The sequence below is a fragment of the Onychomys torridus genome, chromosome 15 (genome assembly GCF_903995425.1).
Source record: "Onychomys torridus chromosome 15, mOncTor1.1, whole genome shotgun sequence".
Lineage (NCBI taxonomy): Eukaryota > Metazoa > Chordata > Mammalia > Rodentia > Cricetidae > Onychomys > Onychomys torridus.
This window is the reverse complement of record NC_050457.1, coordinates 63883791-63897584: the sequence shown is the minus strand read 5'-3', so window position 1 is coordinate 63897584 and position 13794 is coordinate 63883791. Positions and strand designations below refer to the sequence as shown.

At 43.1% G+C, this 13794-nt stretch overlaps 1 protein-coding gene across 1 annotated transcript in view; it reads right to left on the bottom strand.

The window, feature by feature from the left end:
• Myo10 (myosin X) overlaps positions 1-13794 on the bottom strand; it is a 212033-nt gene that overhangs the window by 113893 nt on the left and 84346 nt on the right. Inside the window, exon 3 of the mRNA XM_036206964.1 lies at positions 3927-4085. Coding sequence (XP_036062857.1) covers positions 3927-4085 — 159 coding nt within the window. The remainder of the gene's footprint in view (positions 1-3926; positions 4086-13794) is intronic.

The window sequence follows — 13794 nt, the reverse complement described above, 5'->3', positions numbered from 1 at the left end:
GGAGCTGAAGGGGCTTGTGAAGAAAAGTGGGGTTCAGTGCTCATTTGCCTACTCTCAAACCATTTTTTTTTCTTTTTTAGAAGATATTCTTTACCTCTTTCCATAGTGGATGGTAAATGGTAGGAAGAACAAGTTTTCTCTGGATAACAGAGAGCAGAGCAGCAGACTTCTTTGCTGGAGGTGGTCCTTCCTACCACCAACTTGTCAACTCAGAGCAGAAAGCCACAGCAGGACATCGGCGTGAGTGGGGGCCTAGTACCAGGAGTACCTTTTCATCAACGGAAGGCAGAATACCAGTTCCTCCCCAAAGAAACAGACCCACACTCTTCCCTAGAGACGGTGATTGTAAATGTCCAGTGACGAGACTCCACAGATATGACTGTGAATGCAGCTAGGCACGTTACCAGGGGGTTCTGCTTATCTGATCTGGTTTAATATTCTAAGAAAATCGTGGGGTGTATATGTATGTGCGTGTTCATGTCTGCACACGGTCAGGGGCATATGCACATGTATGTATGTACATGAGGAGGCCAGAGGTTGATGTCAGATGCCTCCCCAAATCACTTTTCACTCTGTCTTTGAGAAGCCAGAAATTGCTGACTCAGTTGGGCTGGTGGCTACTCACTCCTCAGGGATCTGTTGTCTGCTCTCCCGGCCGGCATTGGTGTTACAGTTGCACGCCGGCTTTGACTGGGGTCCTTATTCTCACTCAGCGAGCACTTCACTGACTGAGCTATCTCCTGGCTCCCTGGTTCTGATCTAGTCATGACACTTAAAAACTGTCACCTTTCCTCAGATGAGAGAGAGAGAGAGAGAGAGAGAGAGAGAGAGAGAGAGAGAGAGAATAACCATGTGACCAGAGGAAAGACATGAAGCGACAGAAGGATTTATGAGCTACAAACTATGGTAACAAGGAATGTAGGAGGCTCTGGAAGCTGGGAATTCCCTCCAGATGCGAGTCAGGAATAAAGAACAGACTCTGTCTACAACTGCACACAGGACTGAATTCTGCCAGCAAGGGGAATGAACAGGAAATGGATACCCCTAAAGCCCCCAGAAAGCAGGGCAGCCCTGCAGATACCTTTATTTCAGCTTGTGAGATGGCTTTTATCCATCATGCCTCCATACTATAACTAGACAGATTAGCTGTTTCGATTGAGCATAATCATGGCACCGTGTTACATCCGAAACAGAAAATTAAGACAACACCCTTAGCAAAATTCAAAGAATCCCCCCTAAATGTATTAAGATATAAGCAGGCATTACACAGAGCTGAGACACAGACCACCTGGTGGCTTTTTTGACTGTGAGCAGTTTGATTCCATTGGAGCACTTCACAGGGGCTGTACCTCCCGCCAACAGTACAGCAAATGACAAAGTCACAGTATGTCCTTTCTGGGCAATAAGACAGCCAAGCACATCTCAAAAAGAAAGCGCACTGGGGCATAATTAACTAATTTTAGTGCAAGTTCCATATGCAAAGATTGTGTACTTTTCCCTCAAAAGAGATGGGAAAGAACTTCACGTCAAAAAACAGACCAGAATCTTATTCAAAGATTTACTGGGCAATTTAGCTATCAGGTTTAACATTATTATCATGAAAAGAGAGAAGAGAGTAAAAAAAAAAAAATCTTTTTTAGAAGGCTTTGCTTTTAAAAGCCCTGGAATAGGTTTGACCTACTGACCTACTTTCTTAGCTACTGAAAATGTGTAATAAGAATGTCCATCTATTTTCTTATAACAGAAGACCATGAGTTCAGAAATAAGTGCAAGAGGCATATTACATTAAAAAACATTTCAAAAAAATCAAGCTTCATGTTCTAGCATCAGTTAGAACAGACTATTTGTAATGTGCATGGTATTTATCTTTTAAATGCTTATTGCACAATTACTAGGCATCTGGCGGCATCCTTGGGTCAAAGAAGGCAACGTAAGTCATTAGAAACCCAGCAAGTACATGACAGAGCTCAGTGTTGAAAGGAAAACTCACAGGGCAGTGGCTGGCATGCATGCTCTCAACTCACTGCTGACAAGAAAAGAATGAATGCACACCGCTAGTGTGTGCAAAGCACAAATGAGGTGGCTGCTTTTACACAAACTTGCATGAATGCCACCTATTCTGAGGGACATACGGAAAACCCTGCAATCTGAAGACTTGGGGTCAGCAAGCTCGTAGTCAGGGGCCAGGGATGCAACTGGGTTCCTCTTTGCAGGGCCGTCTGAGAGTGCATGGGAAACAGCAGGTCAACCTGGCAAAAAAGACACTTTCGCTGGGCGGCAGCAGGGCATACCTTTAATCCCAGTACTCGGGAGGCAGAGGCAAGTGGATCTCTGTGAGTTCAAGGCCAGCCTGGGCTACAAAGTGAGTCCCAGGACAGGCTCCAAAGCTACACAGAGAAACCCTATCTGGAAAAACAAAATCAAACAAACAAAAGACACTTTCACAGTGTAAAGGAAGGCAAACAAACATACCTTTCTTCACACTAAAGAAAACTGAGCACTACACCCACGTATCTCTAGTTTCTCCCGAATCTCACCCTTCCTCCACCAAAGCATAGACAGTGAAGACCACACACGCTTCTGCCAGCACCATTCAAAGATCAAAATCATAACAATAAGAAAATTACAATAACCAGAATTCCAGAAACATTGGCAGCGTCAAGCATAACTCCTATGGCACAAAAATTACTCTAAGTCCAAGAATTCCAACAGTATTATTATATTAGTTTTCAAAAGAAAACGACATGAAATTGAATTTGATTCAAAAAAATGTCTAAGCAGCTGCCCCCATTTTTACTTTTTAAAAACTTCCTAACAGACAGAAAAGGGGGATGACACGTGTAAGGCAATTAATCTTGATTGGTAGGATAATGTCTGTTTTTCAATTTCAAAAAGTTGTTATAGAAATGAATTTCTTAAGATTTATTTTATTTTTAATTATGTGCATTTGTATGTGTCTGTATCTGAGTATGTGCAAATATGAGTACAGTGTCTGTATTTCAATTTCAGAAATCTATTATAGAAATGAATTTCTTAAGAATTATCTTATTTTTAATTATGTGCATATGTATGTGTCTGTATCTGAGTACCTGCACACATGAGAGCAGGTGCCCTCGGAGTCTAGAACAGGGGGGTCAATCCTCATGTGAACTGACTGACCTGGGTGCCAGCAACTGAAACTGGGTCCTCTCAAAGACCAGCATGCACTTCTAACTGCTGTCCCATCTCTGCAGCCTAAAAGTGAACTGTATATATTACTTTTTCATTCTTATATCCCATATTACTTATCATATAGGTTGAATCCCATTTCATGAAAGCAGTCAGGAAAAGTGCACACAAAGGCTTTGTATCTGCATGTCTCCACTGAAAACAGCAAAGAGGAACCCTGGAACTTAGAAAGGTACATTTCCATGAAGGCCAGTAGCACCCCAGGATGGACCCTAGAGGCAGAAATGGCCACAAAAAATCCACAAAACCTGAAAAAGTCAAAGGAAAGATAAAGAAGCTTTGATGGGGGGGGGGGGGGGGGTACTGCATGTCCTCAGTTGAGGAAGGCAAAGGATCCTATGTGATTTCTTTGCATAAAAGATCACTTAGCAACAAGACACAATGTGCAAGCAAGAGGGTGAGTCCCTTCAAACTTCAGAGGACCCCTCAACAGAAAGTTGAGGAGAACCTGTTTTTTTCTCTCTCAAGTTTCTAACTTGGCAAAACTTTACAAAACATAGTTTTTCAGAAATTAATGAGAGGCACTCGAATGTCAGGACATATTCTTTGGAAGTGGGGGAAAAAAACCAAAACACTCCAACCTGAGGGGCCTCTGTGTATGGGAGGTGGAGTGCTGGGGATGGCTACCAGGGCTCGGGAAGGTTAAGCGAGCACACTGAGCGACGCCTCTTACCCCAGGAACTGCAGGCGGAACTTACGTATATTTGATTCCTCTTATATCTCTGGAATAAGTTGTACATGATGGAGCCTCCGTGGAGTTCAGTCAGGGAGGCCATGTCATCCACGCCCTCCTCATTCATGGGGTGCATAGCGGTCACCTTTTGGTGGGTGATTGTGCTCTGCTTGTAGGTGAACACCTGAGGGTAAGAATGAATTTAACTGTTTAGTCTTCAGTAGACAACTTCTTCAGAGGTGCCCAGACTGGTAAAAACAACCACAGTACAAACAGTCTACATTTTAGAAATGCATTTTTCATCTTCTTTATGGCATCTGTATATTTTCTAAAGGAAGAAATTATTTTGACAGCTGCTAGTAAACTTTAGAAGACATTATATGTCAAGTATCAATCACCCTTTGGGACTCACAGTAACTTTACATTCCTAATTCATTCCTCTACACAGTTCTTTAATTGGTATAAATTAGGGAACTAAATATGGGCTGGTGAAATGGTTCAGTGGTTAAGGGCACTTCTTGTTCTTGTAGAGGACCCAGGTTTGCTTTTCAGAATCCACACAGACACTTCCAACCATCCAAAACTCTAGTCCCAGGTGATCTGATGCCCTCTTTGGAACTCCAAGGGTACCAGGCATGAGGTGGTACGTATATATACAGGCAGGCAAAACACTCACATAAAATAAAAACATAAATCTAAAAAAAACCCTTTTTTTTTTTCAAGACAAGGTTTCTCTGCATAGCACTGGCTGTCCTGGAACTCACTCTGTAGACCAGGCTGGCCTTGAGCTCACAGGGATCCACCTGCCTCTCGCCTTCTAAGTGATGGGCATCACCACTGCCCAGAAAAACAATTTAATATAAATAAATAAACAGACTAGGTTTTTGTTTGTTTGTTTGTTTTTAAGACAGGAACTTGGTCTTCTCACAGTTTTATTCTGGATCATCTAGTAGCTTCAAAGCTTCACAGCAAAGTTCTTTAAGTGTTATATTAAGTTATTCTCATTAAGTATTAATCAAGTAAATATTCCCTCCATCTGCTTCAAGACTGCCAGTATTCCCTCTCCATCAAGACATGTAACATGCATGTGTTCTTTATCAGATGTATACCTTATACTTCCAAACAAGAGTAATGAGTGATACATATGTATAGTAGCATGTACATCAAATGACACTAACACTATGTGGCTCATTATTGGGGTCAGTACATATTTCTGAAGCTACTGTATGTAAGTGATCACAGAATTAACCACGGCAACTTATGGTCTGTTTGTTGACCAAGTTCAGCCTGCTTTACACATAAATGCACATATGAAAGTGATTTTACTATGGAGTCCATATCTTCATTTATGCACTCATAGTTTGGGTTTGGTTTTGCAGTATAGGGAATCAAAGCCAAGGTCTAGCAAGGGCTCTACCACTCAGCTACTTTCTCAGCCCCTACTAGGGTATAGTTAATAGTTTTTAAACCATGCAACCTTCCTTTAAATAAAACAAAACTGCCAAAAGGTTATTCAAAAAAGAATATAAATAACACGAGAAACTTATAGCCTTCATACACACATATGTACATATGCCTGCACATGAAACCATTTCTGCCGTGTTTGAAGAAGTTTTTGATTTGGCATTTTAAATTTAATATCAACCAGCTGTCTACATTGCAACAAACGGCACATTCTTACACAGGAAACTAAAAAAAAAAAAAAAAAAAAAAAGCCAATCCAATGGTTTTGGTACAAATGGCATGCTTTATTTTTCTAGAGAAAAATAAACTTCAATAGTGGTACTTATGCCAGATGTACTGAGAAAGTTGGTCCAAACCAGCCCTGAGAAACTTCCCCAGGCCAGTAGAGGGACACACCCTTGCCTCCTGAGGAAGAACCACTCTCCCCAGATGCTGTCTGTCAGACATTCACCGGAGGAGGGAGCCCAGTTTCCCTACCTCAGGTGGTGGAGGGGCCCACCCTGCTACAGGAGCACCATGAGCTGGACAGAGACCTGGGGATGTTAAGGGAGTAAAAATGGGGTGAGTCACATCCAGGAAAACAACTCTGAAGGTTGTTTTCACAAGGACATTCCAGAGACAAGAAACACATGCCTGAGTCATAACCACCAAGGAAGAATTCAAGAAACATGTGCCAGCAATGGATGTAGTCTTGGAGCAACCTAGAAAAGCCCTCTGCCCTTTGCTAGCTTGCTTCCCTCTGGGATGTCAATCCAGTTAGGTGTTCCAGAAACACCCCAGGTGGACAGGGCACTCACTCTACAGAGAGAGCTGATGAGGGTGCAAGGTACAGCTTGCCTAGCCTGGCCAACTCTTGCTCAGGGAAAGGAGGGTCTTGTGTTGTCTTTCAGGAGGCCTTGCCTTCAGAACTTCAAGCCTCAGTCAAAAGCAGCCCCGAGAAACTGCTCCAGACTCTGCAGTCTCAAAACTCCTCTAAGTTCAATACAAGTCACCTCCAAAGCTCTTTCAGGAAAGAAGACAGTCTCAAAGGCAGCACAACCAGTTCCTACCCCAGGCCCTCACGCCCAACCAGCATCAGATCCTACCCAGTGCAGACACCATTTTCTTAAAGCATATCACTCTGCATACGCTAAGCATCCCAGAATCTGAAGGCAGACATCATTTAAATATTAAAATTGTAGGTGTTATATTGATTTTGTTTTCTAGAAATAACATATTTTTAATAGTCACACATTCTTACATGCATATTTATTAATGACTACATCTTCATGTCAAATGTAAATACTTCCTTGTCTCTTTTTATTTCATTGAGAAAAGCAAGGCAATGAATGAGCCCATATAAGAGATGAGAGCTAGGCATGGTCTCAGGGAAAAAAACAAAAAACAAAAAAAAACAAAGCAAAAACCTAAAAAACAGAATGGCCTCAAATTATTCATAAAGCCCCCTACCACTGACTTCTTCTTATTTCCAGCAGCCTATGGTAGACAGAATACAAACAAATACCCATTCCAGGAGTGTGAAAATCCAGAGGGTTAGATGATTCTTTCTCATGACCTCAGGATAAGAGAATCAGAGGGAGGTAACTGTTACAGAATTAAAAGGAGCTGTGAATATGTAAAAGGACCATTTGTTGAGATAGAGTGTGGCAGATGCTCAAAGCCATGAGCATTTCAAAGGAAAGAAGTACAGTGGTCCAGAGAGTGCCTTGGAAGGAAAGGCGAGGACCACTGCCTATCCAGGGATGGATTGTTACTGGCAAAGTTCCTAGAACAGGATCCAGCCACAGAGCTGTCCGATAAACTTAGAAATTCAGAAAATCCATTCAAGGAATTTTTTTTTTCCTGGTGTGTAACAGGCAGTGGGGACAGATTTTACATCCCAACTCGGGCAAAGTCAACAAATACACAAGACTGACAGGTGATATTGACTATCAACTCTATGGGGTCCAGAATAGGGGACAGACCACTGTGAGAGTTTCCACGTGGGTAAAGCACAGTGGGAAGACGCACCGTAAGGGGGTGGCACACACTCCCTGGGCTCGGGTTCTAGATTGCATAAGGAAAAAGGAGCTGAGCACCAGCATTCATGTCTCTGTTTCCTGACTGTGCATGCCATGTGACACCATGCTTCCGCCATCATGTTGCCCCTTCCATGATAGACCTACCCCAGTACAGTAAGCCCAAAACAAACCCTCTTCCCTTAAGCTGCTTCTTGAGAAAAGTAACTAATACAAGTAGATATACAGTACCACTGATGTCTGCAAAGACACAGGGAACAGAAAGGGGCCAAGACATACAAAAGAGAGTTGTTTTAGGTAAGATGCTTTGGGACAGCCTTGCTAGTAGGTAAACATCATACAAGAAACCCCATGGGGATGAGGGACAAAGCCTACTCCTTGCACTGCGTTGTCTGAATGCATTACTGGATGAATAAAGAGCTGATTTAATTTGGGAGGATTTCAAGTCAATGACCGACCCACTATATCATTCAAGAATTTCTTTATTGTGTGCATGTCTGTGTGGGTACACATGCATGTGGGGGCATGGGGACATAAGAAGATGGCTTCAGTGTGTCTTCCACTCCTGCTTATTTTTCTTTTATGTTCTTTCTCATGAAACCTGATTGTTTAGATTAGCTGGCAGGCAAGCCTTGGGATCTATCTCATCTGTCCATCTGACCCCAGGGATGGAGTTACAGACACATATATCATGTACAACTTTTCAGTGGTTGCTGGGGATCTGAACTCAGGTCTTCATATTTATGTAATAGGCATTTTACTGACTGAGCCATCTCCCAGGCCCTCGGTATTTCTTGAACTATCAAAAGCCATTTTTATATACAGCAATTAATCAGGTACTGGTTTTTTGAGAGTCTTCCTAAACAACAAAAAAAACAAAATTGTAAGTTTAAATGATATAGTTCTTTTTATAAGATCTTTTCTTCCAGCGCTGTTTCTGGAAGAACAGGGGAGGGAAGTGTCACAATATTAATAATAAGATGTTTTTCTAAAAGAAGTCAGAAAAAAAAAAAAAACTGAGTTACATCAATAAAGCAAACACCAGGAAAAGGTGGTGTGACTAATAAACATAAAACAGGGTCAGCAATCAGCTGACCTGAGTGTGATCCTGGGAACTCAGGCAGTGTTCAGACAGACAGCCATGAGGATGTAATGGTAGAAGGGAAAAGCCAACTCTCCAAGTTGTCCTATGACCTCTACACACACACACACACACACACACACACACACACACACACACACACAAACAATAAATAAATAACTGCAAGGATTAAAAAAAAAAACAGAAAGAAGAAAAATGGGGAAGATGAATAGACAGGAAATCAACTAAGAGGAAATGGAGCCTTGGAGCAAAATAGCCCAGAAGAAGAAATATGAACCAATGGTCATGAGACAACCAGGCTGCCAAGAGAGTGGGGCACAAGAAACCAATTAACAAGATTAGAAAATCAGTATGCAAGTAGAGAAGACATGGCACATACTGATTAGACAAAAATTAATTAATTGGGCCCCCCCACTTTTTTTAAGCTCAAAGCAGTACAGATATTATAGAACACCTCTTCCCAAGCTTTTGTGGCCATTTTTATAGTGCAGAATAATATTAATAGATTCCTTTTACTGATGTCATTAGGAGACATCAGCCACAAAGCCTACCTTTTCCAATTGAAGTGAATTTAAAAAAAATCCTACCATGATCAACATAGGATGAATGGATCATGGCAACTTCATCTCATAATAGCCTGGAATTTCTTTTGGAGCAGCAGATCTTAGTTTTCCTCCCAAGGGTCATTTGATAATGTCTGGAAACATGTGTGCTTATTATAGCTTGGGGGAGAAGAGGAACAGGGTAGAGGCCAGAATTGGTGTGAACACACAAGCTATGACCTAGCCTGAGTACCTGGATGGAGAAGTGTCCCAACATCTCCATGACTAGATGTCCATAGAGACACCCAAGAAAACTGATGACAAAAAGCCAGAGCCAATGCAAAAGGTTTTGAGATATGGTTATTCTATGCAGTTCTGGCTGTCCTGGAAATCACTTTGTAAACTAGACTGGCCTCAAACAGAGCCTCCACCTGCCTCAGCCTCCTGAATACTGGGATTAAAGGCATGTGTCACCAAACCCAGCCAAAAATAAATACTTTATAAAAACCACTAAAGAAGAGCTAGAGAGATGGCTCAGCCATTAAGAACACTTGGTACGTGTGTGTGTGTGTGTGTGTGTGTGTGTGTGTGTGTGTGTCCATGGAAGAGGGAAGAGGGTATCAGATCACCTGGAATTATAGGCAGTTATGATCCAACTGACGTGTGTAAGAAAGAAACAAACTCAAACCGTCTGGAAGAGTAGCAAGTATTGTTAATCACTAGGCCATCTCTCCAGGCACCCTTAAGTTTTTGTTTGGTTTCGTTTCACTTTTTTGAGATAAGGTCTCACTATGTAGCTCTAGCAGACCTGGTTACAGACTAGGTTGGTTATGAATTCAGATATCTACCTGCCTCTGCCTCGCAAGTGCTGGGATTAAAGGTATGCGCCATCACTACCTGAATTAAAAGGCTTGTACCTTTAATCAAGTTGTTTTTAATCTTAGAATAGTGTGGATATCACATGAACATGGCTCTCCATGCTTATGTGGAAGTTTTTATAGTAGAGAGTGATATTAACAGATTCCTTTCATTATAAGCAACATGGAACTCATCATCATTATCATCATCATCATCATCACCACCACCACCACCACCACCGTTATCATCATCGTCATTATCATCATTATGCTGGTGGTTTTTTTGTCAACATGACACAAACCTAGTCATATCTGGGAGGAGGGAATCTGAGTTGAGAAAATGCCTCTATAAAATTGGACTGTAGGCAAGTCTGTGGGGTATTTCCTCATTTCCTTAATTAATGACTGATGTGAAAGGACCCATCCCACTGTGGGTTACCTAGGAGTGTGTAACAGAGCAGGCTGAGCAAGCAAGGAGAAGCAAACCAGTGGGCAGCAGTCCACCACTGTCTCAGCACCAGATACTGTCTCTAGGTTCCTACCCTGATTTCTCCGGATGAGGTCTACCCTGAGACTATGCTGGTGACTTAAACAGCGCCCCCCAGGACTGACAATCCACAGAGAGAAAGGAAAAATGAAGCAGGCAACCAGAACCCATGAGCAGCTGTACCAGGGCATTTACCAGGGCGGGAAGGAATCACGTGAAGTAGATGGTGGACAAACGGACAGTAGATACAAGTGAGAGGGCTGGCATAGGGAAGCCCTCAAGTTGAATGAGGGGAGGCAGGGATCAGCAATAGAGAACAGGGCTATGAAGGGTCCTTATGCCCTGCCTCAGTGGTTGCCTTAGGACCTGCAGTGACTGAGATCAATTTAAGTGTCATGGAGGGAATAGAATCTAATATAAAGAATGACAGAGACTGTTTCTGTAGAAATGAGAAAGAAGATAATTTTTACTACAAAATAACATCCAATGAAACCATTCTAGAATCTTCACAGGAAAGCAATTTCCTTAATCCCTTCTAGAAGTGATTGACATAAACACTGTCACCCTTCTGCCCTCCTCTTCTAGCCACAATTCACACACCACACTAAATATCAATGAGGACACTCACAACACATTCACACACCACACTAAATATCAATGAGGACACTCACAACACATTCACACACCACACTAAATATCAATGAGGACACTCACAACACATTCACACACCACACTAAATATCAATGAGGACACACACAACACTAAATATCAATGAGGATACACACAACACATTCACACACCACACTGAATGTCAATGAGGACATACACAACACATTCACATACCACACTGAATATCAATGAGGACACACACACCACACTCACACGCCACCCTAATTATCAACGAGGACACACAACACACAAGGACAGGACACTGCTGCTGGCTCAGCTCTGGATGATAACTTCACATCTGAAGCCTTTCTAATGATGGTTTGCAGACAGGTGGACAGGATCAGGTGTCTGAGAAATCACTAACACCCAGGAAGCTGATCTATGAGCAATACACCTGTGGCTGGAGATGCAGGGCCATGTGATAACTCATATGTTTGTCAATCAGAAGGCTATATGCCGTCCCCTCTTAGACTTAGGAGTGAACCTGTACAGCAATAGTTAGAATGAATAGTGACCCTCCCCCCCATATCAGCATATTTATATTTAGGGAAAGCCAGTACCCCAAACTGAATTTATACATAAGGTTAGAGAGTGCTTTTTTTTAAAAAAAAAATTAAGAGACTCGTGTACCGATTTCTCTTGAATTTAAGTGGACAATAATGATTATATCTTTTTGAGGTGTGCAAATAAGACATCAGTTATGCATTTACCACACACACCAGCCAGATCAGGGTAATCGCTAAATCTACCACCCCAAACTCTTACCATTTCTTAGTGTTGCTAATATTCAAAATCCCTTCTCCTCACTACTTTGAAAATATATAATTAATCATAATTTTCCTCCTGTGACACAGAGTTACCAGTTATCCCCTCCACTGACTGTGTCCTCATGTCTATGGACCACCTTTGATGCCCCACCCCATACCCATTCCTCTAAAGCACTGAACTACACTACTTGACACTCAAAAAAGAAAATGCTAATAATTTCTAGAGAGAATCTACAGGCTCGCTTCAGGCCAGTCTTCTCACACTGTAGAACTGTGTGTGAAGGCAAAAATTGCTGTATGATAATGTTTTCCTTATTACAGAACTATACTAAAACAAATCCATGGAGCGATTGTACTCCACACCCACATACTACAATACTAAGTTTACATTTTAAAAGCACGCACACTCACTAGCAACTTGGGCACTGATTCTAGATAAGTGAAAACTTCTGTTTGCACCAAAAACTCACGCATAAATGCTCACAGCAGCTCTATTCATGATAGCTGAAGCTGAAAAGGGGCAGCCTGGGAATATCCCATGCTGTGAGATTCTCCGTCTCGTACGCCCCACCCCACCCCAATGACAGCATTTTCACTGCACAAAGAGCAGACCGGGGCTTCCTTCACGAGCTTCAGGAGGGACCAGCCAGAGGGCTGAGAGTTGGCAGTAAAGGGCAACTGAGGGGTTGAGGGGTGGGTGCCTGGGCCCTGCGAAATGCCCTGGTATACCTCCAGGTCTCAATGTCCTGCTGTGCCCAGTTCCCCGGGTCAGCTCAGTTCCCTTCTGGGGAGGAGACTAGCCAAATGGTTCCTGGGAGCTTTCTCTGTAATTGCTTACAAATGAGTGTGGATGGAAACTTACATCAAAACAAAAAGTTTAATTATAAGGAAGCTAAATCTGGTTATGGAGGCACACACCCATAAACGCAGATCCCAAAAGGCAAAGCAGAGTGCCTCTGTGCTCATGTGGACTTTCCTACTCTTTCTCAGGGAGGACTCCTTGCTGCAGAAACCTGATGGCCTAAATCCCTCAGCCCCACTAGCCAATCATATCTACTTTGCAAGCCTGGGGACAGGAGAATTGACCCTACCAGAACCCATCTGCCGCTCCACATATGTATACCTATAAAAATATATACATTATCATCTGTGACACAGGGGTCATCAGAAGCCTGAACTCTGGTGTAAGAACAGAGTGTGGTTATAGAGGAGTCAGAGTCCTGGGCACCCCAGGAAGCAAAAGATTTAAGCTGACCAAGTGACTGTTCTCAGTAATGTAATCTGATAGTCACCATTCCCAGGCTGACATTCCTTCACAGTCTGCTCCAGTGGCTTCCAAGTTAAAGCCTCAATTCCTTAATGTGGCTCCTCTCCAGCACCTTCCTAGGGCTCTGGATGCTTCTGCCAGGCCATCTCCAGCTACAGCAAAGTAACCGACCCTTTGAAATAGGACTCAGACCTTCCTTTCCTGCCAAGCCCTGCCCAGCGACTCACCCTCCATCCAGGTCCAACACCCGGACAAAAGCCTCTTGTGACACTCACCACCGCCCCCCCCCGCCCCCGGTGTCATTTCCCACCTTTCTTATCTCTGTCTAGTGATGGGGATAACAAGGCCTGCAGTTCATAGGGCAAAGGATGACAATCCAGGGCTGCCTAAAACCAAGGCTGAAGTGGGGCAAGATGCATGTGTGGTGGCCAGAGCAGCCAGCCCTGGGGCTGGACCCATCCTGGACTGGAATGCCTGGGAACCCCTGGCTCCTCATTGCTTCATCCAGTACCACTCTGGTTACTTAGCAACTGCCTGCTAAAGGGAAGAACAGCAGGCGCCCATCATCGGCCCTGTGGTCATATGATAAGGACTGGCATTTGATGACCAAACCTGACTCCAGAGGCTGAGCTGTGGGTCATTCCTCAGGCACTGCTTGCCTTGAAATTGCCTTAAACTGAGCAAAAGGGCAGAGGCAGAGGCTGGAGGGATGACTTGGGG